This window comes from Phoca vitulina, unplaced genomic scaffold (assembly GCF_004348235.1).
Source record: "Phoca vitulina isolate PV1807 unplaced genomic scaffold, GSC_HSeal_1.0 scaffold92, whole genome shotgun sequence".
Taxonomy (NCBI): Eukaryota; Metazoa; Chordata; class Mammalia; order Carnivora; family Phocidae; genus Phoca; species Phoca vitulina.
This window is the reverse complement of record NW_022589795.1, coordinates 355796-379342: the sequence shown is the minus strand read 5'-3', so window position 1 is coordinate 379342 and position 23547 is coordinate 355796. Positions and strand designations below refer to the sequence as shown.

The 23547-nt window shown below is 58.7% G+C and overlaps 2 protein-coding genes across 3 annotated transcripts; both read left to right on the top strand.

Annotated features, from left to right (window-relative positions):
• Positions 1–8146: 8146 nt before the first annotated feature.
• Positions 8147–15806, top strand: LOC116626943 (keratin, type I cytoskeletal 42). 2 transcript variants are annotated; one of them, XM_032396537.1, is made up of 8 exons: positions 8147–8548; positions 11585–11667; positions 11795–11951; positions 13106–13267; positions 13864–13989; positions 14251–14471; positions 15564–15613; positions 15742–15806. In XM_032396537.1, the coding sequence occupies exons 1-8, from the start codon at positions 8147–8149 to the stop codon at positions 15804–15806; spliced, it is 1266 nt and encodes a 421-aa protein (XP_032252428.1). The 2 variants fall into 2 exon arrangements, with proteins under 2 accessions (XP_032252428.1, XP_032252427.1); XM_032396536.1 differs by having other exon boundaries at positions 15736–15806.
• Positions 15807–17992: 2186 nt separating this feature from the next.
• KRT17 (keratin 17) lies at positions 17993–22961 on the top strand. The gene is made up of 8 exons (XM_032396512.1): positions 17993–18424; positions 19484–19566; positions 19974–20130; positions 20754–20915; positions 21535–21660; positions 21753–21973; positions 22084–22109; positions 22867–22961. Exons 1-8 carry the CDS (start codon positions 17993–17995, stop codon positions 22959–22961), a joined length of 1302 nt encoding a protein of 433 aa, XP_032252403.1.
• The last annotated feature ends 586 nt before the right edge of the window (positions 22962–23547 follow it).

Sequence of the window (23547 nt, the reverse complement as noted above, 5' to 3'; positions counted from 1 at the left end):
AGCGCTTTACCCCCCCCCCCCCCCCCCCCCCCCCCCCCCCCCGCCGCTCCCCCTCCTTGGACAGTCACAATGCACCAATGCACATTAGCTTGTTAAGGACTCTGGGAAGTCTGCCGTAAAACAAACAAACAAAAAACTGACAAGGATGTGCCCTGCCCTGGCCTACCGGGTTCTCAGCCCACATATCTCTCATGAGCACCAGCCAGGCCCAGCTCCGGTGCGCCAGGGATGAGAACCACTGCTCTGTGGGATTGGCTCTGCCCCTTTCTGGCATTAGGTAGCTCCATTCTCGCTTGCCCACCCCACCCCAGCCACCCTGGTCTTTCTTTCCAGTCCCCAAAGAGGTGTACCTTGATGATAGTGGGCTCAACCACTAGATCAGATAATCTAGCCCTTCCCTCGGCCTAGAATGCCTTTCCTGTACATGGCTGGCTCCTTCCTTAATTCAGTTTCCTGCTTGAATGTCACCCAGAAGAGACCCTCCTTGGCCCCCCGAAACTCTCCTATCCCTTTGTGCTTCCCTGGAGAACATATCATTCTCTGGTTTGATGATGGCCCATGTCTCTCGCGAGAATGTCTGCTCCACGAGAGAGCAAAGATGTTGTCCGTTGTGCTGATCGCCATACCCCGGAGCCTGGAACAATGGCCAGCACACAGTAGGTGCTCAACTAAGAGCAGCCGAACAAAGGCATTTCCTTAAAAGATGCATCTTCCTTCTGGTTCCTATGGCACCTTCCTGGAAGTGCGGATGCAGCCGTGGCCTCCCGGGGATCCCCAGATCCCCAGCCCACTAGCTGCATTCCCACCTGTGCCTGGACGATTTCTCCCCTTGTCCTCTCCGCCTGCAAAGCCCTTCCCTGGCTTCGAAACCCAGCTTTGTTGTCCCTCCCTGTGAAACTGTCTTGAGCGGCCTGGTCTGGATGAGTCGTTTCCTCCCGCTCCTCCCAAGGTGCTTGAACATACATACCTTTATCACCACACAAAAAGCACTGCGCGGAGATGGGCTGTTTGTGCGTCTGTCTCTCCATCAGCGGCCTGTGCTCATTAAGGGCAGGGCTTGGCTGACTCAGTGCGGAATTCTCAGCACCCAGCCCGGTGACTGCCACACAATGAATGCAGTCAATGGTGCTGAATGAAGTCCAAGTTTGGGCTCTTACTGCCTGCACACATTCAGCAAGCAGCAACCGGGCACCTGCTGTGTATACAAAGTGCTGAGTTAGGCCTCGTATTGGGCCTGGAGATGAACAGAGAGCCATCTTTTGGCCATGAAGGATTATAATTCTAGAAAGGGAACAAGTCCACCTCCAAATAATTCTAACACAAGTGAGAGTGGTTAGGGCCCGTTGGTGCTCGCATGGGCTAGGGGAGTGTATTAGTTGCCTGGTGCTGCTATAACAAATTACCACAGACTTAGGGGCTTAAAGCAACACGAATTTGTTAGCTTACAATTCTGGAAGTCGGAGATCCGAAATGGGTCCTACGGGGTGTCAGTAGGGCTGTGCTCCTTCTGGAGGCTCCAGGGGAGAATTTGTTCCTTGCCTTCTCCCGCTGTTAGTGTCTGCCCACGTTCCCTGGCTCATGGCCACGTGCTACTGTTGTCACGTCCGCTCTGACTCCGACCCTCCTGCCTCCCTCTTAGAATGGCCCTCGTGATGATAGTGGGCTCAACCGGATAATCTAGAATGATCTTCCTGTTGCAATTTCTTTAAAACCTTTACATGCACATATTATCTATTTTTTTAAAAGATTTTATTTATTTATTATTAGAGAGAGAGAGCATCCACATGAGAGAGAGAGAGAGAAAGATCGAGCAGGAGCAGAGGGAGAGGGAGAGGCAGGCTCTTCGCTGAGCAGGGAGCCTGATGCGGGGCTCACTCCCAGGACCCTGGGATCATGACCTGAGCCGAAGGCAGATGCTTAACCGACTGAGCCACCCAGGCGACCCTCCATTGCAAGTTTCTTAACCACATCTGCCAAGTCCCTTTTGCCATGTTCCGTACATATTCCCAGGTTCTGGGGATTAGGATGTGGGCATGTTTGGGGTACGTTGTTCTGCCTGGCACAGGGAGGGGAGGGTTACATTCCACTGCTGGGAGGCTTCACTAGCCAGCTTTGGAGTCATTGAACCCTTACTGAGTCCCCGGTACGACCGAGGCACAGTGCCAACTGCTGTGACATACTACCTCATCTCATCTCAGCCTCACGAGTTTGTCATGGAAGCCTTGTGGCCTCATTTTATAGATGAGGGAGGCAGCTGAGGTTGGGAGAAGAGACGTGAGTTGCCCGAGGCTACACAGAGTCTCCAATGACCTTAGGCCCTTGGACTTGGGCTTCTTCTTCTTCTTCTTTTTTTTTTTTTTTAAAGATTTTATTTATTTATTTGTCAGAGAGAGAGAGAGCACAAGCAGGGGGAGCGGCAGGCAGAGAGAGGGGGAGAAGCGGGCTCCCTGCTGAGCAGGGAGACCGATGCGGGACTCGATCCCAGGACCCTGAGATCATGACCTGAGCCGAAGGCAGACACCCAACTGAGTGACCTCATGGACTTGGTGTCCCATGGACTTGGGTTTCTGATCACAGATAATGTGTGTGATCAGACCCTGGGTCTGATGATTAGGAGCTGCAGTTCCTCCCTGACAGAGCCTTGCTGGGGAAAGCGTGTCACCCCTGAAATGTTAAATAACAAGCCTCCAGGGCCCCAGGTCCCGAGGCAAGGCAGCAGGACAAGGGGGCTGTGAGGTTTAGCAGAGGGAGCTGGCTTCTGGCCAGCAGGTTGGGGCAGCTCTGGGACAGGCAGGCCTTGATGGGGAGGAGTTGGTGGGACATGGGGGGCGGGGTAGAGTATTCCATGGAGCCCAGGCCTCTGCACAGCTGTGCTCCTGCTCTGTCCTCCTGTTTTGCCCTTGGGAAGGACAGATAACCTCCCTTCCCAGTGTGGACCTCCTCAGTTGGGAACACTGGGATTGAAGGCCCCCTCTGCCTCCTCCCGCCTGCCTTTTATCCGCCATTCCATGATTCTCTCTCCTCTGCTCCTCTCCTGCTTTTCTCTCCCTTAGTCCTCCTTCCTTCATCCTCGCTCCCCTGGTCCTCCTCATCCTCCTCCCTGGTCCTCCTCCCCTCATTCTCCTTCCCCTCGTCCTCCTCCCCCCTGATCCTCTTCCCCTCCTCCTCTCTCCCCTGGTCCTCCTCATCCTCCTCTGGTCCTCCTCCGCCCTGTCTTTTCTCCCTGATCTTCCTCTGTGGTCCTCCTCCCCTCATTCTCTCTCCCCTGGTCCTCAACATCCATCTCTGCGATCCTCCCTCCACTGGTCCTCCTCCCTGATCCTCTCTCCCCTAATCCTCCTCCCTGATCCTCCCCATTCTCTTCTTATTTTCTTCCCCTGTTCCTTTTCCTATGAGCCTCCCTTCCCTGGTCCTCCCACCCAGGTCATCTTCTACCCCCCTCCCCCCACTGTTCCTCTTCCCTTGTTGGTCAGGGTCATAGTGTGGTGGACTGGGTGGTCAGCACCAAGACAAAGAGCCAAGAGACCCCCCCCCCCACCCCGCTGGTCGTGTTAAGTGAAGGAAGAAGGGGGCAGGCCATGCTCAGAGCATCCCTGGGCTCACACAGAGGGGACACAACCCCCAGCCCAGGCGAGCTCCCAGTCTCACGGGGGAGACACAGCTGCTTCTGTGAGGAAGTGTCCAATCTGAGGGGAGAGACAAAGCCTCTCCCTGGGAGACTGGGCCACACTCACCCCTGGAGGAGATCACTCTAGAGCATTAAAGATTAGGTACAAACGGGTGTGGATTAATAGGGAGTGACTGGCCTCTCAGGTAAAGAACAGAGTGGTGAGGTGGGGCAGGGCCTGAGGGCCCTGGAAGGTGGGTCTGGAAGGCGGGAAGGAGCCTGGAGCCCTTTCAGGATCTGACTTCTGTTCCCTCAGGCTCTAGGGCCCCCTCAGCCAGTTTGCAAGGTAAAGTAGGGAGGGGAGTGAGCCCCAGGCTGCTGCCTTCAGGCCAGGGAAGGGGGAGTGGAAAGAGTGAGGGAGAAGAGGAGGGAAGGACAGGGAGAGAGGAAGAGGGAAGGAGGGAGAGAAGGGCAGAGGGGAGAAGTCGGTCCTGTCAGGCTGGAGCCTTCTAGCCTGTGGGAAGCAGCAAGAGTCCCCACACATGCCTCTCTCAGGCCCAGGGTTCCCCTCCCCAGACTTCCTCTCCGCCCATTCCCTCCTCCCTTGCCCTGTCTTCCTGCCTGGGTCCCATCTGGGCCACTCAGGCCTCTGGGTCCTTTTTGGGGAGGGGCCCCGGACAGCTCATGTGGCTCTTCCGGGAAAGGGGAGGTGTTCTGGGTGCTGTGCTGGGTCCATCCCAGGCTGGAGGTTCCTGGAAACCAGTCAGAAGGAGGTGGCTGAGTCTGCTTGTCCCTGAGGAGAGAGCACCCAGAGACCCCTGGTGTGTAAGGGGACACTGGGGGCCCCCCACCTCTGACTCTCCTAACTGGGAAGAGACTCTCAGGAGCCCCGAGAATGTTCCCCATCTCCCACAGCCCCTGGAGTGGAGGGTGGGGCTCTCTTTGGAGCTAGACAAAAACCCTCCGTGGGTGGATCTGGGTGGGGTGGTACTGGGGCCTCGGGTCCTGGGACAGAGGCTGAGGAAAGGCTAGAGGAAGAAGAGGATTCCACCTGAGGGCAGGTGTGGCTGAGGCCATGCTGGCCAGACAGGGGCCTGTGGGCTCCTCGATGACCCCTCTCCCATCCCAGGCCAGGTTCCCACAGAGGAGAGGTGAGAAGGTCTCCGAGTCTGTAGTACGTGGAGAGGAGCGGACAGGTATCCTAATGGCAGGGGTCTGCGGGTAGAGTGAAGGTCTTCGGGACCCCTGAAGGATTTGGGGTCTCATCACTCTCCTCATCAGCTAAGCCAAGGTCCCAGCGGGGACCCTACCCCCGGACTCCTGGGCCTCTCACTTTCCTGACCTCACCTGATGTGGATCCTTTTCCTTGGTGGAGAGGGGAGGTGGCCATGTTTCCTATTCGGGTCCCTGTCTCCACCCTAGTCACCACCGCCCAGCCTCCATCTTCCGAACGATTCAACAAGCACTTTAGAGCACCTGCTGCGACCAGGCAGTGCCCTGGGTTCTGGATGGGGTGGGGGGTGGGCACTGTCCAAGGGGGTGACAGTTAATGCTTGCGGGGGGAGCTCTAGGAGCCAAGGACAGCTGGGCTGATGTGGTATGACCTTTGTCAGTATTAATATGCATCTATTTTTTTTAAGTTTATTTATTTATTTAGGTAATCTTTACACCCAATGTGAAGCTCGAACTCATGACCTGGATATCGAGAGTCAAATGCTCTTCCGACTGAGCCAGTCAGGTGCCCCTTAACATGCATTTATTGAACATCAACTGTATACCAGGGCCCCCAAGTTACTCTACACTCTGAGGCTTCCAACAACATCACAGAATCCTCTCCCCACACCCTGGTTCTGCTCAAATCTGAGGCAAGGCCTGTCTCTGGGGTTAGCCAAGTCTTGGCTGGCATGAAGGCACTCTGGGGGATTCTGGGGGTTATCCCAGCCACGCCCTAACTTCCTCCTCTGGTTCCCTCCACCACTGTGCTCGACTCTCAGCAGCGTCTGGGGCTGGAGCTCTTCCTCCTTTTCTTCTCATCCTCTGTGTGGGCCAAGCAGCTGACGATTGCGGGGGCTGTGGGTCTGGTGCTTGGCTGCCAGGGGCCTCTCCCTGCCGGGGGTGGAGGACAAGCCTGGGCAGGAGGCGTCATGGCCTAGAGGACCTCTGTGCAGCTCCGGCGGGCTCCTGTCAGACCTTCCCCCCCCCTTTGCAGGGAGAGTGGGAGCTGCTGGGGCCCTGGCTCTGCTGTTAAAGCCCAGCCGCCTCACCTGCCTGCTCGCCACTCAAGTGCCGTGTGCCTCAGTTTCCTCTCCACACTGCTGGGAAGACGTGGTGAGGGCTGTCCCTGAGCTGTGTAGGAGAAATATCCAGGTCTTCTTAGGCCAGATATAGTCATGCGCTCTAGAGGGCCAGGGAGGCCTTCTGGGGTCTAACTCTGCCCTTTCACTCAGCATGGGAGGCCTTTCTGGGTTGGGGTGCCCTCGGGGATCTCTCTCCAAAGAGCAGAGACAAAGGGCCTGGGAGTCGCCATTGTGGGGGAACAAGCCCAGACCGTGGCGTGCAGTCTGACGTCGGGGGGAGGGAGCTTGAGGGGGCCAGATAGATGGTGGTGATGGTAGGTGAGGCCTTGGTGATTTTGGAGGGAGGAAGGAAGCTTCCTGAAACTGGGGCTCAAGACTAAGGTCTGGGAGCTTTGGAGGTAGGGTGAGGCCTGAGCTGTGGGCTCTAGGAAGAGGCACCGCGGTGCCCCTGGCTGTGCTCCAGGTTCAATGTGGAAGGCAGACACCCAGTGAGGCTTGCCTCAGGGGAGCAGGTCAGTCAGCTCCTGGGGGAGGGGGTCCCCGGGAGTGTGGCTCCAGCAGGGATGGGGAGGGTGTGCATTGGGTGTTGTTCTGTGACAGGCTGATAAGCTGGTACACGGCCTGTCTCTGGCCCACTCTGGTGACCCTGGGTCCTCCCCGGAGACCATCCTGGATGGCCAGGAAGTCCTCCCTGATGTCTCACCTCATGAGAGAACCCTGGTGGTCTGACCTTGCTCCCTCACCTTGGCTTCGAGCCCCCTCTCCATCCTCCCACCCTAGCAACCCTGGGGACCCCCAGAATTCACAGGCAGGGCTGGAGCAGGGTTAGGTTGGGGTTCATCCCCTCTCTCCCAGATAGCTTGCGCTGTCCCCACTTCCCAAGCGAGGAGACATCTTCGCCTGAGAGGCCCCCCACTTTCTAAGCAGGAAGTCCTTCTCGCAGGCTAGCCTCAGCACAGGTGCTCAGGCCCGCACGGAAAGCCTCCCTCCCTCCCTGTCCCCGTGTGTGGGCTGAGAGCCTAGGCCACCCGCACAGGAGGCAGGTTCGCCCTCCCCTGCTGTCCCTCAGGCCCTGGCCACCCCTGGGAGCTCCCCATTCAGACAGGCCTGGTGCCAGCGCCAGTGGCCTGGCAGCACCTAAATCGTTAGCGCCGAGGAGATTAGGCTGTAATCTCTTGTTGGGCGTGGGCAGGTGCCAGTTGCCAGGATGTGGGGTGGCGCTGCTCCCTCGCTGGGGCGGCCCTTCCCCGGGGCGCAGCAGGCAAGCCGAGGTACCGCGCTGCACGGATCCTGCTTCACCTCCTCCAGGGGGCCCCTGGAGAGTGGCTTTCCTTCTCTGCTTCATTCTTTCCCCTCTGGTCTCAGACCCCTGGCCCCAGCTTCCCCGATGCCCCCACCTCTCCAGATTCCCTCAAAGACCACGGGAGGCAGGAATTACCCCCATTTTACAAATGAGGAAACTGAGGCTTGTGAACTGACTTCCTGCAAGGCTTGGATCCAGAGCTCCCTCAGGCCCGCGGCAGTGTCCGTTGCCCTCAGATCCCGATCCCCCAGGCCAGGGGCTGTGTCCCCTCCCACAGATGTGGACTCATCAGCTGGGGGGTAGAGGTGGATTTCCGCCACCCCCCCTCGGCCTGGGGGTGCTCTCTCAGGGCCACATTGTACCTGGGAGAGGGTGTCACTCCGAATCTCTCCACCCTCTCCCTGGGGCCCAGGAATGCTGGTTGGGGGGTCAGACCAGCCTCTGGGCTCCAGGCCTGTGGAACCTTGTTCCAGGCCCCGTCTGGCTCCCAGGGCTGGGTTCTCCGGACTGCCCTCAAGAATGAGCTCAGCTGCCTAATTGTGGCTGAGGAGGAGGTTCACCCTACCCCGGGGCTGTGGCTCCAACACCACCTTTGTTTCTGAACGGACAATGGGCTGCTAAGAGGCCACCTGCCCAGGCCAGGAACAGGCAGGGGAGGGGGCCCCGGGGGATGCACTCGGCAAGTCCGGCCTGAGCCCCAGGCCCTGGGCAGCTGGTATAGAAGCAAATTACATGGCTGGGGTTTTGGCTCTGACTTCAAGGGCCGGGGGCTGAGCCCCCCTTTAGCCTGGCTATAAAGGGCTGCCTGGGGTCTCTGTCCAGACCAGACCCTGCTCCTGACCTGTGGACACCCTGGCTGCCACCCCCCCCAGCATCCGCCAGTTCTCCACCTCCGGCTCCGTCAAGGGCCTGTGTGTGCCCGGTGGGGGCTTCTCTCGGATGTCCTCCATTCGTGTTGGGGGCGCCTGCCGGGCCCCCAGCCTCCTGGGAAGCGGCAGCTGTGGCAACATGTCGGTTGCCTCGTCCCGCTTCTCGGTGGGCTTGGGGGGCGGCTACGGCGGGGGCTACACCTGCAGCCTGGGTGGGGGCTTCGGCTCCAGTTTCGGCACGGGCTTCGGCTCCGGCTTTGGCGCCTCGGACGTCCTGCTGGGGGGCAGCGAGAAGCTCACCATGCAGAACCTCAACGACCGCCTGGCCTCCTACCTGGACAAGGTGCGCGCCCTGGAGGAGGCCAACGCCGACCTGGAGGTGAAGATCCGTGACTGGTACAAGAAGCAGGGGCCCGGGCCCGCCCGCGACTACAGCCACTTCTTCAAGACCATCGAGGAGCTGCGGGACAAGGTGTGTGGGTCAGGCAGCTCCCTGCCCTCTGCCCTCTGTCCTTAGTATCTGCTTCAGAGTTGGGATCCGTCCCAACTTTTTTTTTTTTTTTTTATATTTAAATTTTTTTATTGTTATGTTAATCCCCATACATTACATCATTAGTTTTAGATATAGTGTTCCATGATTCATTGTTTGTGCATAACACCCAGTGCTCCATGCAGAACGTGCCCTCCTCAATACCCATCACCAGGCTAACCCATCCTCCCACCCCCCTCCCCTCTAGAACCCTCAGTTTGTTTTTCAGAGTCCATTGTCTCTCATGGTTCTTCTCCCCCTCCGATTTCCCCCCCTTCATTCTTCCCCTCCTGCTACATTCTTCTTCTTCTTTTTTTCTTTCTTAACATATATTGCATTATTTGTTTCAGAGGTACAGATCTGAGATTCAACAGTCTTGCACAATTCACAGCGCTTACCAGAACACATACCCTCCCCAGTGTCCATCACCCAGTCACCCCATCCCTCCCACCCCACCCCCCACTCCAGCAACCCTCAGTTTGTTTCCTGAGATTAAGAATTCCTCATATCAGTGAGGTCATATGATACATGTCTTTCTCTGTTTGACTTATTTCGCTCAGCATAATACCCTCCAGTTCTATCCACGTCGTTGCAAATGGCAAGATCTCATTCCTTTTGATGGCTGCATAATATTCCATTGTATATATATACCACATCTTCTTTATCCATTCATCTGTTGATGGACATCTTGGCTCTTTCCACAGTTTGGCTATTGTGGACATTGCTGCTATAAACATCGGGGTGCACGTAGCCTTTCGGGTCCCTACTTTTGTATCTTTGGGGTAAATACCCAGTAGTGCAATTGCTGGGGATCCGTCCCAACTTTGAACCTTTTGGAACATTTCTTCTCTGCCCCGGGTCTCCATCATTCATTTGTTCATTCATTCTGTCACTCTTCTCTCACTCGCTGGGGAACCCAGTCCTGTGCCAGTCCCAGGTCCCAGGCCTGGAGAGCATCCCATATGCAGGGAGACTGGAGTTCTCCCTTTGTGTGGGGGGGGTGTATTTGGGGTCAGTGATGGAGGAGTGGGTGGGGAGGCTTCAGAACCTTGAAGGCCGCAGAGGGCAATCCCGGTACAGAGAACAGTGTGGGCTCAGGCACAGAGGTGGGTGAGTTTGGCGTGGCTGAGGGGGCTGGATATTTCCTTCTTACTATTCCATTCTGGCTCTCTGCCTGTCTCACCTCCTCCAGGCAGCCCTCCTGAATGGGTGGCACTTGCCTTTTATCCCCAGATCTTGGGGTCCCTTCAACACTTTGTGGTTCAGTCTATGCCCTGTTCACTGCGCTGATTTCACAGAGTCTGGCATATTCTCGCCGGTGGTTTCATTGTGGGTCCTCCTCACTCTCTCCATAATGGTCACTCTGGGGGTCCCTGAGGGAAGGAGCTATGTCTTCCTACTCAGACTGGAAGCTTCCACGGGAAGGCATTTCTCTCAGTTAGTCTGAAGAACACAACATGCACCCACATGCTCATGACCTCTAAGCACAGGGCCTTGGCATTCTGTGAACGTGGCATCTGGGTCTTCTGCACAAGCTTTGCCCTTAGAGGGTCCCCTGGTGCCATAGCCCCAGAGGCAGGGGAGCGTTCGAAGAAATGTGGAGATGTTTAGGGGAGGCCAGGCTGGGGCCTGCTCTTTCCTGGTGGAGGAACCAGGTCTGGTGCTGCCCTGTGAGGGGCTTTGCCTGCTCCTGCCCGGGACCTCAGCCAGGAAGGGAATTCCTGCAATTGCCCCCTGGAAGCAGAGCTCCCGGGAGTGCCAGATCAGATACCGGGCTTGGTCTGAGCAGTCGGGAACCCAGGGGAGCCCTGGTGAGTCAGCGTTCCGAGCTTTGGGGTCAACCAGCTGCTCACCACCAACCCCCAGTGCACGGAGCATCAGGCCTCCGCCCCTCTGAGTCACCGCATGCGTGGGGGTTTTCACAAGGGCCCCTGCTAGGCCCAATCAGCCTCCTGAGCAGGGAAGTGGGTGGGAGGCGGGTCTGTAGGCCACTGAGGCCAGGGATGGGTAACAAACTGGCCCTTGGGCTCGCTCTGGAAACAGGACCTGACCCAGGTCAAGGGGGCTCAGATGCCCAGAATGAGGCTATTGGGGCAACTTTTGCCTGCTGGGGCTGCCTCCTCTTACTTCTTTCTGCACGTCAGCCCGGAGCCTTAAAAATGTCCTGATTCTTCCTAGCGCATCTGCCACCTCCACCGAGATCTCTCTCCTCCCTCTGGGCAGCGTTTAGGGGCCTCCCTCTCCCCTCCCCCCGCCACCCAACGGCTCTTGAGTGGAGCCTCTTGGCATTTCTCACACAATGACAGCAGTAGTCGTAATAACCGGCCCTCTGCTCCCTCCAGAGCCCCTTCCCTGTTCTCGTTTAAACCTCTCAGATGACCCTGTGGTGAAAGAAAACTTTGCTCCAGGTTTCAGGTGGGGCTGGTCATAATCTTATTAATTAATTAATTGGTTTCTTAATTAAACTAATGTTTCCTGGGGGCTGACTGTGGGCCAGGTACTTTGCCCAGGGCTAGGGATTCCGAAGAGAATGGTCACGGATGAGGCCTTGTCCCCCTGGAGTGCAGAGTCCATTGGAGGAAATAACCAAAGAAATCATGGAAAAATCACAGTTGGGAGAAGTGCCATGAAAGAGATGGGCAAGGAGGAGGTGTGACCGGAAGGAGGGACCCAGATGGGGAGTCAAGGAGGGCTTCCTGGAGGAGGTGGCAACTGAGCCTAGAGGTCAGTTTAGTTGGGGAGGAGACCGTGAGTCCATGCAGCTTGGGCAGGAGAGGGGTGAATATCGCATGGGTCTCTCTCCTGGCCTCATGGCTACCTGTGCCTGGGCATTGTGCTCCCACTATTCTGGGAGCCCCCCCCGGCAGGGTGCACAGAGGGGGAGATCTCCTCTATTTGGCCCATTCTCCAAAGGGCTGCAAGGAGGGTGTTGCAGGGCCTTGCCACGATGCTTGCTCACCTAGCCCACTATGCCCCCAGATCCTGGCGGCTACCATCGACAACGCCAGCTTGGTGCTGCAGATTGGCAATGCCCGCCTGGCAGCCGATGACTTCCGCTCCAAGTGAGTCTGGGCTTCGGGACTGCCCCCCGGGGGCTGGTGGTGGGTCGGGCGCAGCACGCCAGAGCTCTCTGTGTGTCCAAGGGGCTGTCCCGGGGCGCTCCTTGGCTTATGCCTCCACCCTTCTCAGGTACGAGACGGAGCTGACCCTGCGCATGAGCGTGGAGGCCGACACCAACGGCCTGTGCCGGGTGCTGGACGAGCTGACCCTGGCCAGAGCCGACCTGGAGATGCAGATCGAGACCCTGAAGGAGGAGCTGGCCTACCTGAAGAAGAACCACGAGGAGGTGAGTTGGGCCCTGGGGAATGCAGGACAAACTCCCCCAAGGAGCAAGGCCGGGGCCCCCAAATCCTCCTGGGCAAGGGCCACGCCCTCAGTCCAGCGCCCATCTCTGGTGGGTTCCTGGCCCTGACCCTGGGAGACCCTTGGAGGGCCCTGCATGAAGCCTGGAGGGCCCTCTCCCTGCAAAGATACTGCCCTTGTCCCTCAAGGCACAGTCTATTGAGTGGTGGCAGTTAATTATCTAATGAGCAAATCAGCCTAAGACCATGTATGCTAATTACTTTAATTAATTGTAATAGTGATAGTCATAACAACAACCAGAATCTGCTCAGCACATTACAAGTGATTCATGGCAATTATCTCAGCTGATACCCACAGTGGTGCTGGGGGTAGGGTGCTCTTTCCTCCTTTTACTGGTAAAGAAACAAGCTCAGAGAGGTTAAAGGATTTATCCAAAGCCACACAGGTCTATCTGACCCATATCCACACCCAGGTCTGACGCCACCACTTTGCCACCTCTCCCAGCTCCCTTTTTCAGAGAGTCTTGGGGTCATAGGGACCTTAAGGCTCAACCCAAGGATGGGGATCCCAGACCCTGTAGGAGGACTGATTAACCCGCTGCTTCCTTCTCAGCTGACCTCTGGGCTGGCCTGCGCTAGGGGAGCCTAACCTTAGAGTAGCAGGAGCCCAGAGAGTGTTTCCGCTTGGCTTTGAGGCTGGTCATAGGGATTGCATCCCCCCAGCAGAGTAACATTTCCTAATGAGGGCTGGCTTCGCGCTGATACCAACATGGGGCTGCTTTCTCTGTGCCCGTACTGTGTGGTTGGTCGTGGGGGTAAGGCAGGCAGTCAGGGTGGTGAGTGAGGCTGTCCTGGCTTATCCCCTGACATGTTGGGGAGTTAGCATCTCTCCTTGCCCAGCATACATCGGAACTGGGTAAAGTCCATCCCCGAGTGCGTGTTGGGGAAGATGGTCCATATTCACAGCCCTGCGTGTTTGGGACAAGTCACATCTGCCTCTGTCTTCAAGGGGAGGAACCATTGGGCTGTCTGTGTCTGTCTGTCTGCCATCTGTACCTGCCTCCCGGAGGCAGAGAAAGTAGGCCCCGGGCTCTCTCTGCAATGGCCCTGGTTGAGCTCCTGCTCTCCTCTTGCCCAGGAAATGAATGCCCTGCGGGGTCAGACTGGCGGGGATGTCAGTGTGGAGATGGATGCCGTCCCTGGTGTGGACCTGAGCCGCATCCTGAACGAGATGCGTGACCAGTACGAGAAGATGGCGGAGAAGAACCGCAAGGACGCAGAGGACTGGTTCTTCAGCAAGGTGGGTGGGCGTGCGTGAGCAAGTGTGCACACGTGTGCATACGTGTGCTGGGTGTCGGGTACGGGCTGGAAAACTTGTAGATCCACAGGCCGTCCCAGCTGGAAGGACCTTTGGAAACCAGCTGGACCCACTGCTCATGTCTAGATGCAGAATGGGAGGCTCAGAGAGGCCTCAAGCTCACACAAGCCACACGGTGGCTTGGGGAACGGATCCAGATCTCGTCATCCCCGTCTAGGACTTCTCCCAGCACATTTGTAGGTGTGTGTGCGTTTGGATGAGTAACTCATGCCCGTAGTAGACACACACTGAGCAGCTACAGTGCCCAGGACAGTAACAGGCACAAAGAGTAAAACCTAGTTCCTGTCTTTGAGCAGCGCCCAGTGGGAGTATCGAATGCAAAGCAAGGTGCATCTGCTAAGTGCCAGGTGGGCACAGAGGGTGTCTGTGTGCAAGTGTGTCTGCAGCCCCACAGAGGCCTGGGAGAGGTGGGGGGGTGGGTGAGTGGGTCTGGGAGGTCAGGGCTCGGGGGTGGACCCTGGCCTCTGCCTCACCTCTGCAAGCCTTCTCCAGCCCCCGTCACCCGCCCTGCCTTTCAGACGGAGGAGCTGAACCGGGAGGTGGCCACCAACACCGAGGCCCTGCAGAGCAGCCAGACGGAGATCACGGAGCTCCGCCACTCCGTGCAGAATCTGGAGATTGAGCTGCAGTCCCGGCTCAGCATGGTAGGGCCCCTGACCCCCTCCCTGGCTTGTACACGTCACCCCAGGGTGGGCCCAGCCTCGCAGACTTCCACTCGGAGAACCCGAATTCCCCACCCAGCCTGTCCCTTCACATTCAGAGACATGGGCCCCTCTCTGCCCCCGTTACTGCCCCGGGGCGCTGGCCGCACCCACAACCCCACACAGGGGGTCCCCCTTCTGGGCCCTCGCCCTGGAGAAGGGTCGCACTTGGTCTCACCCGGCCACCTCTACTTTGGCCCACAGAAAGCCTCGCTGGAGGGCAGCCTGGCGGAGACCGAGGCCCGCTACGGGGCCCGGCTGGCCCAGTTGCAGGGGCTCATCGGCGGCATCGAGCAGCAGCTGTGTGAGCTGCGCTGTGACCTGGAGCGCCAGAACCAGGAGTACCAGGTGCTGCTGGACGTGAAGACGCGGCTGGAGCAGGAGATTGCCACCTACCGCCGCCTGCTGGAGGGTGAGGCTGCCCAGTGAGCGGGGGCCCTGGGGCACGCGCTTGCTTTGGCGGGGGCCGCTGCATCCAGGCAGGGACATTTGTGGGGAGGGGACAGCCCTGGCAAAGGCCAGGAGGCGCAGAGGTTTGCAGGAGGTGAAACCGAGAATGCTGGCTGGGAGCATTCACTGTTGAGGAGCATTGAAGACCAAATGAAAGCATCTGGACTAGGTCGTGTGGGAAGTGGGGAGCCATGGAGGGATTTTGCAGAGGAGTGGTACTATCATCAAGATGTCTTAGGATATTCACTCCGGCTGCATAGGGAGAAATGCATCAGAGGGGCCCCGATGGGGTTAGGGAGACCTGCCAGGAGGCTGGAGCGGGGAGTCCATCCAGAGCAGCCCCACTGCAAGGCGGCGGTGGAGGGCAGGGAGAGGAAGGCGATGTGTGAAGAGGATATGTTGTAGTTAAAAACAGCAGGGCTAGTTGCCTGAATGTGGGGGCGAGCATGGCTCGCTGGCGGGATGCAATACGTGGTGAGTGACCACGTGAGTGACACACAGGAGTGGAGAACGATGACCCTGGGTTTCTGGTTCTGATGACTGTGTGGTTGGTGACGCCATTACCCGGCATGGGAGAAAGAGCAGGGTGGGTGGTGATCTGGTTTGGAGCTGGGAGGGTAGATCAGGGCCCTACTGTGAAGTGGCTGAGAATGTCCTGGAGCCTCCGCGCTAAGTCACGCATTCCAGCTTTTTGCTTCCTGATGATAGTGAGGTCCACCTATAGTCTAACCACAGTCTCTCAAGCTTTAATAGAGTCTATTTGTTGGGCCCTTTGGGATATGGAAAAACCTCTTGCTCAGCTTCTCCTTGTAACTCTGTGGTTAGCCACAAAATGTCCCTGGGTCCTCTTTTGGGGTGTCCCCTTTCTTTTGTCCTGCCTACGAGGCCTGTGCCCTTTGACCCTTGTGGTTGCTAATCTTTTCTGTGTATTCTCAGCTGTGATTTCTCTCTGGTTTGCCGGGACCTCTCTCCCCTTGCTCCACACCTCCCCAGTTGCTCCTCCTTCAGGGGGCTGGGCTCTGTGCCGGCACCCCTGCCCTGACAGGCCCCCCTCTCCCTCTCTGCAGCCTGGCTACCCAGTACTCCTCTTCCCTGACCTCACAGCCCACCCGGGAAGGTAAGAGCCTGCCCCATCTGGCCTGGAGGGAGTGGGGAGATGCCAAGGACCCTTCTATGCGGGAGACTGGGGGAGGGGCTCCGGCCTGAGGTTCCCTGTGTTCCCTCCTCTATGGCCCACAGCCACAGTGACCACCCGCCAGGTGCGCACCATAATGGAAGAAGTCCAGGACGGCAAGGTGGTCTCCTCCTGAGAGCAGGTCCACCGCTCCACCCGCTAAGGCCCCTTTCCACCTGTGACATGGGGTATCCATCGCCTCGGGCTCCCAGCATGCTACTGCCACACCCCGAGTGCCCATCTGGGCCACCACCCAAATGCAGTTGCCTTTCTGTATCTGCTTTCTACAGCCCCTCCCCGAGGGGGCCTCCTGAAATTGCCCCAGTGACTGCTATTAAAGCTTTGCCTGAATTTCAATGCCTCGTGTGATCTGGTCTGGTCATTGGCGTAGGGCAGTGTGTGCTGAGGGACTGGGGAGGGAGGATGGTTTGTGGAGTGGTTGGACGCCCTTGTCACCTGCCAATCTGTTCTGCCCACCTCCTCCAGGCCTGGGGCTCCTGGGAGGGCCAGAGAGAAGGCAGCAGAGTGAGGGCAGAGGGATGGGACAGCCCATCAAGCTGGGAAAGTTTCTAAGAATCACCCCGTGGGTCCCTGTGGGTACCCATGGGCTGGTCCCTAGGAGGGTCCCACAGACTTTCTGGGGAGCCATGCCTGTTACAGGGAACTCCCTGCCTCAGCCTGGGGCAGGTGTGGGTTCAAGATCAGAGGGAGGGGGGCCGGGCAGGGGTTTTTCCCAAGGTGTGGTCCAAGGTGCTGATGGACGAGAGGGGGTGGCAGGGGCTGAGCCAGCCCCGGAAACCAGCTCGGCCCCACTCGCGGTGTATGTGGGGCGGGGTGGCCACTCTGTGTGTGAGTGTGGGGGGCGTCCTGTTTGCTTTGGTGGCTTGGCAGCGGCTGGGCTGTGGGGGGACCTCTCTCAGCGGCTGGCCGGGGCTGTCTGGGCCTGTCCGGGACGTGGAAGCCATCAGCAGTCTGAGACATGACCACATTCCACCCAGCAGGCCTGCGGGGACCCTGGGACCCAGGGCCAGGCTGGGAGTGGTGGGCAGGGCAGCGCGGGGCTGTGGGTGATGCAGGGCCCATATTGAGGGGCCCCATTAGGGGCCTGGGCGGGCCTCTGGGGGAGGCTTCGGGGGAGGAGACCGGCTGGGGGTTCTCAGGAAGACCCTTAGTCTGTGTCCTTTGCATTTCCAGGTGGCCGGGACTTGAGGTATATGCCCCTCACCTCACCCTGAGGCCTCTTCGGGCACAGGAGGGGTAAGGAGGGTGGCCCGTGACATGGCCCTCACCGTTTTTCCAGTCCCCTTTTACCAGGATGCTCTCTTCCCAGCCTGCCGGGTCTCCAACTACAGCCACACTCTTCTTTGCCCGCCGTGGCCCAGGACACTCCCCTACAGTAGGGTGGTGGGGAAAGGTTAGAGGCGAGGCTGGGTCACCGGGCTTTCCGGGGATAGGGGCAGTGTCAGAAAACTGGGCGGATGGAATCCTAACTCCTGGCGTGTTTCGCTGGGGTCAGGGCTCTGCAGAGGGCGGGGGCAGTGTGCCGGGCCCCGGGGGAGTGCCAGGTGCTGGGGCAGAGTGGGGGATGAAGGAGGCAGTAGCCCACCAGCCCCGTTCTGCAGTTAGGTGGGGGCAGTGGGGCCCTATCCGTCTCTAAGCCCCAGTTTCCTTATCTGTAAAATGGGGTGGTAACCTGAGAGGCACTGTATTGTGTGGTGAGCCCAGTGGGTTTAGGTCCAGTTTCCAAGGCGGGACAGGGTCTCAGTCCTCACTGCCTCCCCAGCCGCCTGCCCAGGGCCAGGACTGCGTGGTGTGGTGCGTGGTGGAGGAGAGCGGCCTCAGGCTGGGGGCTGCCTGGTTCCCAAACCGGTTTCCCCACCAGACACAGGGGCCAGGTGGGCCGGGCTAGGGTGGCAGCTGCCTGGGAGGGCCTGGTGACGGTGACGTCCTGCCTCTCCTCTTCTCCGTATTAGGTCATGGGAAAGCATAGCTGGAGGGCCTACCTGAATCACAAGTGACAGGCCTGAGACCAGAGACACGCAGCCTCACATGCAGACACCCAGCACCAGGGCTCGGAGAAGTGAGGCAAAGGCCCGATGGTGGGAGGGGAGGGGGCCCACAGCCACCCGGGAGCTGGCGGGCAGCCAGGGGTGATGAAAGCTCAGGGGAATGGAAACAGAGGAGCGAGCCTGTTGTAATCGCTACGCCCACCTGGCGGCCTATAAAGGAGCCGGGCGGGCGCCAGCTACAACTCGCACCTCAGGCCTCGCTCCTCTCTAGCCCTCCTGCTCCGTGCCAGCTGCCGCCACCATGACCACCACCATGACCACTACCAGCCGCCAGTTCACCTCCTCCAGCTCCATCAAGGGCTCCTCCGGCCTGGGGGGCGGCTCGTCCCGCACCTCCTGCCGGCTGTCGGGCGGCCTGGGGGCCGGCTCCTGCAGGCTGGGGTCCGCGGGGGGCCTGGGCGGCGGCTTCGGGGGAGGCAGCTATTCCAGCTGCTACAACTTCGGCTCTGGCAGTGGCTTTGCGGGCGGCTTCGGGGCTGTCGACGGGCTGCTGGGGGGCGGGGAGAAGGCCACCATGCAGAACCTCAACGACCGCCTGGCCTCCTACCTGGACAAAGTGCGTGCCCTGGAGGAGGCCAACACCGAGCTGGAGGTGAAGATCCGCGACTGGTACCAGAAGCAGGCCCCGGGGCCTGCCCGTGACTACAGCCCCTACTACCAGACTATCGAGGACCTGAAGAACAAGGTAGGGCCTGCTGGTGGGACAGGGCCTGTGGGGGGAGCACGCCTTCTCCTCTCCCATCGCGGGCCCTTGACCACGGCCTGGAGTCAGCCCCGGGGGGGAGGGCTGCCACAGGGTCTCAGGGAGCCGAAGACAGCATGGCTCTGGCTGGTTTGGCCGCTGGGAGCCCACATTGGAGCCACCGTGTGGTCCACATTCCTCTTTTTGGGGTGCAGCAGCTGGGCCAGGGACAAGCAGGCCTCATGGATCTCCTTTGAGCCTCAATTTCCTCATTGTGGGGCTTGTTGCCACCCCCTCATGTAATTGTAGGATAAGACGAGTGGATGCACGTAGAGGCTGGGCCCATGGGGCGGCCAGATTTGTGGGTACCTCTCTTCTTGAAGCAAGAGAGGGATGGTGGGGTGAGGCGTCTAGTGAGTTCCTGATGGGACCTGCTGGGAGGAGGAGGTGGAGAGAGGGGGCGGGAACTCAGGAAGGCCTGTGTGTGCCTTATTTAGGGATTTTTGTGGCTTCCCCATCCCTCCCACTGCCCCCTCAAGAATGGGGCTCAGCAAACCTCCAAGGGCAGAGCTGCTTGCTGGAGTCTGGGGTTAGGGCCTAGCAGGGGTCATGACTTCTGATTTGGAACTATTCTTTGGTGAGGGGTCCTGTAGGGTCCCTTCTGGAGGAGTCTCTTGGGCACCATCTCCCCAGCTGTAAAATGAGGGGGTTGTTCACCTCCCCATCTCTGTCTGGGATTCTGGGACAACTTCTGCCCCCGGGGGCCTTTCTTCTCTTCCTAGCTGGGCACCCCAGCCGGTTGCCTGCTCTAGTTGAGGGGTCCGTGTTGGGGGGAGGCAGGTCCTGGGGGGAGAAAAGGCAAATTTCGGCCCATCAGACTCGGGTTGGCTCCACCTCTGCCAATGATTAACTCCTGGTAAAAGTGAGAGGCTGGGCAGGAAAGGAGTCCTCCTGGAGAAGGCAGCCACATCCTGGCCTCCTGGCAGGAAGCTCCATCTCATATCCCTGGTCTGGGCTGAGCTACTCCCTACCAGTGACCTTACCGCTTTCACATCTCCCCAGATCCTCACGGCCACTGTGGACAACGCCAACATCCTCCTGCAGATTGACAATGCCCGCCTGGCCGCTGATGACTTCCGGACCAAGTGAGCCTAGCCAGCGGGCTGGGAGGAACTGGGGCACCCCTCCCCACCCCAGGACCACAGTTGCTGTGGCAAGGGCTAGGAGCTAGGGGTGGGGGAGTCCACCTCTTAGTCATGCATGTGGCAAATGCAGCAGATTCTGAAGGTCATGGGCTTAGGCAGGGAGGTGGATGGGAGGCGGATGGGAGGCAGGAGGCAGAGGAGAGATGCAGGAAGCTGGGTGGGGGTGGGGCCTTGCCCTGCGTGGTCCCAGGGCCATGGGGCTGCAATCTGCTTCCACTCCACAACCCCCCTCTCCACCCCCCATCAACCCTCCCAAGCTCTTAGAGCCCTGGCAGAGGCCAGGTGCTGGCCAGGACATGGACCTGCACGTCCTAGCATCAAGACGAAGTCTCTGGTTCCTTTTGCAGGTTTGAGACAGAGCAGGCCCTGCGGGTGAGCGTGGAAGCCGACACTAATGGCCTGCGCAGGGTGCTGGATGAGCTGACCCTGGCCAGAGCCGACCTGGAGATGCAGATTGAGAACCTCAAGGAAGAGCTGGCCTACCTGAAGAAGAACCATGAGGAGGTGAGGCGGTGGGGCAGTAGGTCAAAGAGGCTGCGGAGGGGGTGGCAGGGCTCTGGGGCTGCACCAAGGCTGAGACCGTGGGAAGAGCACAGAGCAGGTGCTCCAGGGTTGGTTGCCTTACAGGGCTACCCTGTCTGCGGAGCCTTGGTCCCCATGCAGGGTAGCCTCCTCCATGTACCACCTTGCTGCCCTGCCTCTGGGGACCCTCCCAGGGTCCACAGAGACCTCTTCTGCCCATCCTGGCCTCCCTCATGAGGACAAGGGATAAGTGAGGAGGTCTCTGTTCCAGGTCAAACCTTTGGACCTGGACCCTATGTGGATGTTTGGGAATTAGAGGGGATATTTTAGGGGTACAGGCCTAAGAATTAGATTTTATCTTTGGAGAGCCCTTGGTCTAATGGGGGAGACATGAACCTCTCCTCAGGGAACCCCCAGACTGATGGTGGAGGCAGAGCCCATACAGAGCAAATGAACAAGAGTCAACAAGAGGGGCAGAGGGCAGAGGATAGGCAGAGCGAAGGAGGGCTCCTTGGGAGGGGTCTGGAGAGCTTGCCTGGGAAGGGTTGGAAGTAAGAGATCAGGACGGGCCTGAATGCCCACATCCACAACCCCCTCCCCCATAGGAGATGAATGCCCTGCGAGGCCAGATGGGTGGTGAGATCAACGTGGAGATGGACGCTGCCCCCGGCGTGGACCTGAGCCGCATCCTGTCTGAGATGCGTGACCAGTACGAGAAGATGGCGGAGAAGAACCGCAAGGATGCCGAGGACTGGTTCTTCAGCAAGGTGGGGGCTGCTGCAGGCCAGAGGCCTCTCCCAGGGTATAGGGGGCAAGGACTGAGTCCCGACTGATGCCTAGTACCTGGCATCTTGGGGTGCCCTATCTCAGTGAGCCACATGGACCTCACAGGATCACCTATTGCATTAACAGGCCAGGAGCTTGGCCAAAGCTGGGATCTGGGGGTGGGTGGAGAGTAAAGGACTAAAGGAATAAAGCCAGAGGGTAAAGACCCCAAGAGCTTCCACCTCTCTAAGAGGTTATGAACTGGCACCAAGGGACTGGTTGATATCCTGGCTGGTCCTCAAGTTGCCTGTTCTAATGCCTTCTACTTAGAGGAACTAAAGATAAAGCTTCACATCATTTCAAAGATTTCTGAGCTTTGGGAAGTGGGATGCTGGTGAGAAGGCACTGCTCCCACAGTCAGGTTTGGGAGGAGGCCTGAGAGGCTCAGGGGAGGTCAGGAAGGTGACCACGTCCAGGGGGGTTGTGGGGAGTGAGGAGAGCCCCAGGTGCCTGTCTGGGCACAGAATGGGCCCTGGGCTGACCGTATGGAGGCCATGGGGTCGTTTGACTTGGAGAAGGGATCCCAAGCTAACGCTGCAGTATCCTGCATCCTGTCTGCAGACGGAGGAGCTGAACCGTGAGGTGGCCACCAACAGCGAACTGGTGCAGAGTGGCAAGAGCGAGATCTCCGAGCTCCGGCGCACTGTGCAGGCCTTGGAGATCGAGCTGCAGTCCCAGCTCAGCATGGTAGGGGGGCTGCCAGGCTCGGGGTGCACCTGGGACCCTGGAGGGGACACTGACCACTCTCGCTGACCCCTGATCCTCCTTCCTCCTTGCAGAAAGCATCCCTGGAGGGTAGCCTGGCTGAGACAGAGAACCGCTACTGCCTGCAGCTGGCCCAGATCCAGGGGCTGATCGGCAACGTGGAGGAGCAGCTGGCCCAGCTGCGCTGCGAGATGGAGCAGCAGAACCAGGAATACAAGATCCTGCTGGATGTGAAGACGCGGCTGGAACAAGAGATCGCCACCTACCGCCGCCTGCTGGAGGGCGAGGATGCCCAGTGAGTTGGGGGCCAGGGCCGGGGGCCAGGGCTGGGGGCCTGGGGTGGGGGGGGAGCTCTCAGACCCAAATCTAATCTCTTCTCTGTCTTTTTCTTTTTTTTTTTTCTAGCCTGACTCAGTACAAGCCCAAAGAACGTAAGGATCTCGGTAGCTGAGGTTGGGGGTGCACGGGGCAGGCAACCCATCTGCGTATTGCTGGGGAGGGTCCCCAGGAGCTCCAGGAAATGATGGCTGATCCTCAGCAGGGGTGGGGGAAAGGACCTGTTAGGGCTCAGGGTTGATGCTCAGGGGAATTGGATGAGGGGGCAGGGCAGAGAGATGGTCCTTATCCTAGAGATCCTAGTCTAATGGGGACACACGGTGCTAGCTCTGGAGACCCTCTTCTGATGGGGAGATTAGGGAAACAGTCTCATGGTCTTTGTTCTTGAGACCCTACAGATGAGCAAAAGCAGTCTTGTCCCTGGGATCTCTAGTCTGATGGGAGAAAGGACATGGTCCTTGTCCTCCAGATCTCAGTCTGATGGGGAAGATAAGATCCTGGCCCTGGGTATCTAGTCTAACGGGGGTGATGCATACCTGGAGATCCCAGTCTGGGGGTGGGGGAGACAGGAGACAGACTCCACTGGGCAGTGCCCAGTCTTGCAGAAGGACACAGTGGGTCAGGATCAAACCAGCCACCTGGGAGGCCAGACTCATCCAGGGGCACAGGGATGGGATGGAAGAGGGAGTGGCAAGAGCAGGAGGGACACATGTCTGGATGTGATATTGAGAGGTGAGCAGAAACGTGGACAGCAAGTGGCTGTGGGAAAGAGAGCTGGCTCCACTCAGGGGGCTGGGGGCTGAGCCAGGGTCTCTGGGCCCCTGCCCACCTCCGATGGTCTGTCTCCTGCAGCTGTGACCACCCGCCAGGTGCGCACCATTGTGGAAGAGGTCCAGGATGGCAAGGTCATCTCCTCCCGCGAGCAGGTCCACCAGACCACCCGCTGAGAACTCTGCTCCCCCTGGCCAGCGCCCCAGAGTTCCCCATTGGCCCTGCACCCTCAGCTCCTGGCTTCAGTCCCTTTCCCATACCCCTCTGCCTGACCAATAAAGCTTGTTGATTCAGATATGGAATGTGTCCTGCTTGTGGCCACTGAGGTGGGCCCTAGTGAGCAATGGGTGAACTGGGGAGAAACTGAGAGTGGGGGAGGAGTCTGCAGACACCAACTATTGTTGACTTGGAGGTCAAGGGTCATCTAGGATCATGGTAAAAAGTAGGTCTGGGCAGAGCTTGGGGAGCCATTTTGTATCTCCAAAGGGTCAGTGATCCTTGGGAGGGTGGTCCAGGCAGTGCCAGACTTTGGGTGGGGCCAGCATACCTGGGAAGGTCTCAGGTGACCTTTTCTTGCCCTGTAAGTAGGTCCATGACCTTGGGCAGTGGCTCTGCCTTGCTGAGCTCCATTTTCTCATCCATAAATGGCCAAGGAGATGTCGTGGGAGCCAGAGTCCTAAAGGATGACACATCCAGTCACTTGCTTCTGAGGTCCTGTGGGACATGCCCTTCTTCAAGAGGGGGCAGGGGGTGGGCAAAGAC

Coding starts and splice junctions, on each gene's coding strand:
- LOC116626943 (XM_032396536.1), top strand. CDS start 8,147: ATGTCCTCCATTCGTGTTGGGGGCGCCTGCCGGGCCCCCAGCCTCCTG. Junction 13,268..13,863: donor AGGACTGGTTCTTCAGCAAG/GTGGGTGGGCGT, acceptor CCTGCCTTTCAG/ACGGAGGAGCTGAACCGGGA. Junction 14,472..15,563: donor CTGGAGGGTGAGGCTGCCCA/GTGAGCGGGGGC, acceptor CCCTCTCTGCAG/CCTGGCTACCCAGTACTCCT.
- KRT17 (XM_032396512.1), top strand. CDS start 17,993: ATGACCACTACCAGCCGCCAGTTCACCTCCTCCAGCTCCATCAAGGGC. Junction 20,916..21,534: donor AGGACTGGTTCTTCAGCAAG/GTGGGGGCTGCT, acceptor TCCTGTCTGCAG/ACGGAGGAGCTGAACCGTGA. Junction 21,974..22,083: donor CTGGAGGGCGAGGATGCCCA/GTGAGTTGGGGG, acceptor TTTTTTTTCTAG/CCTGACTCAGTACAAGCCCA.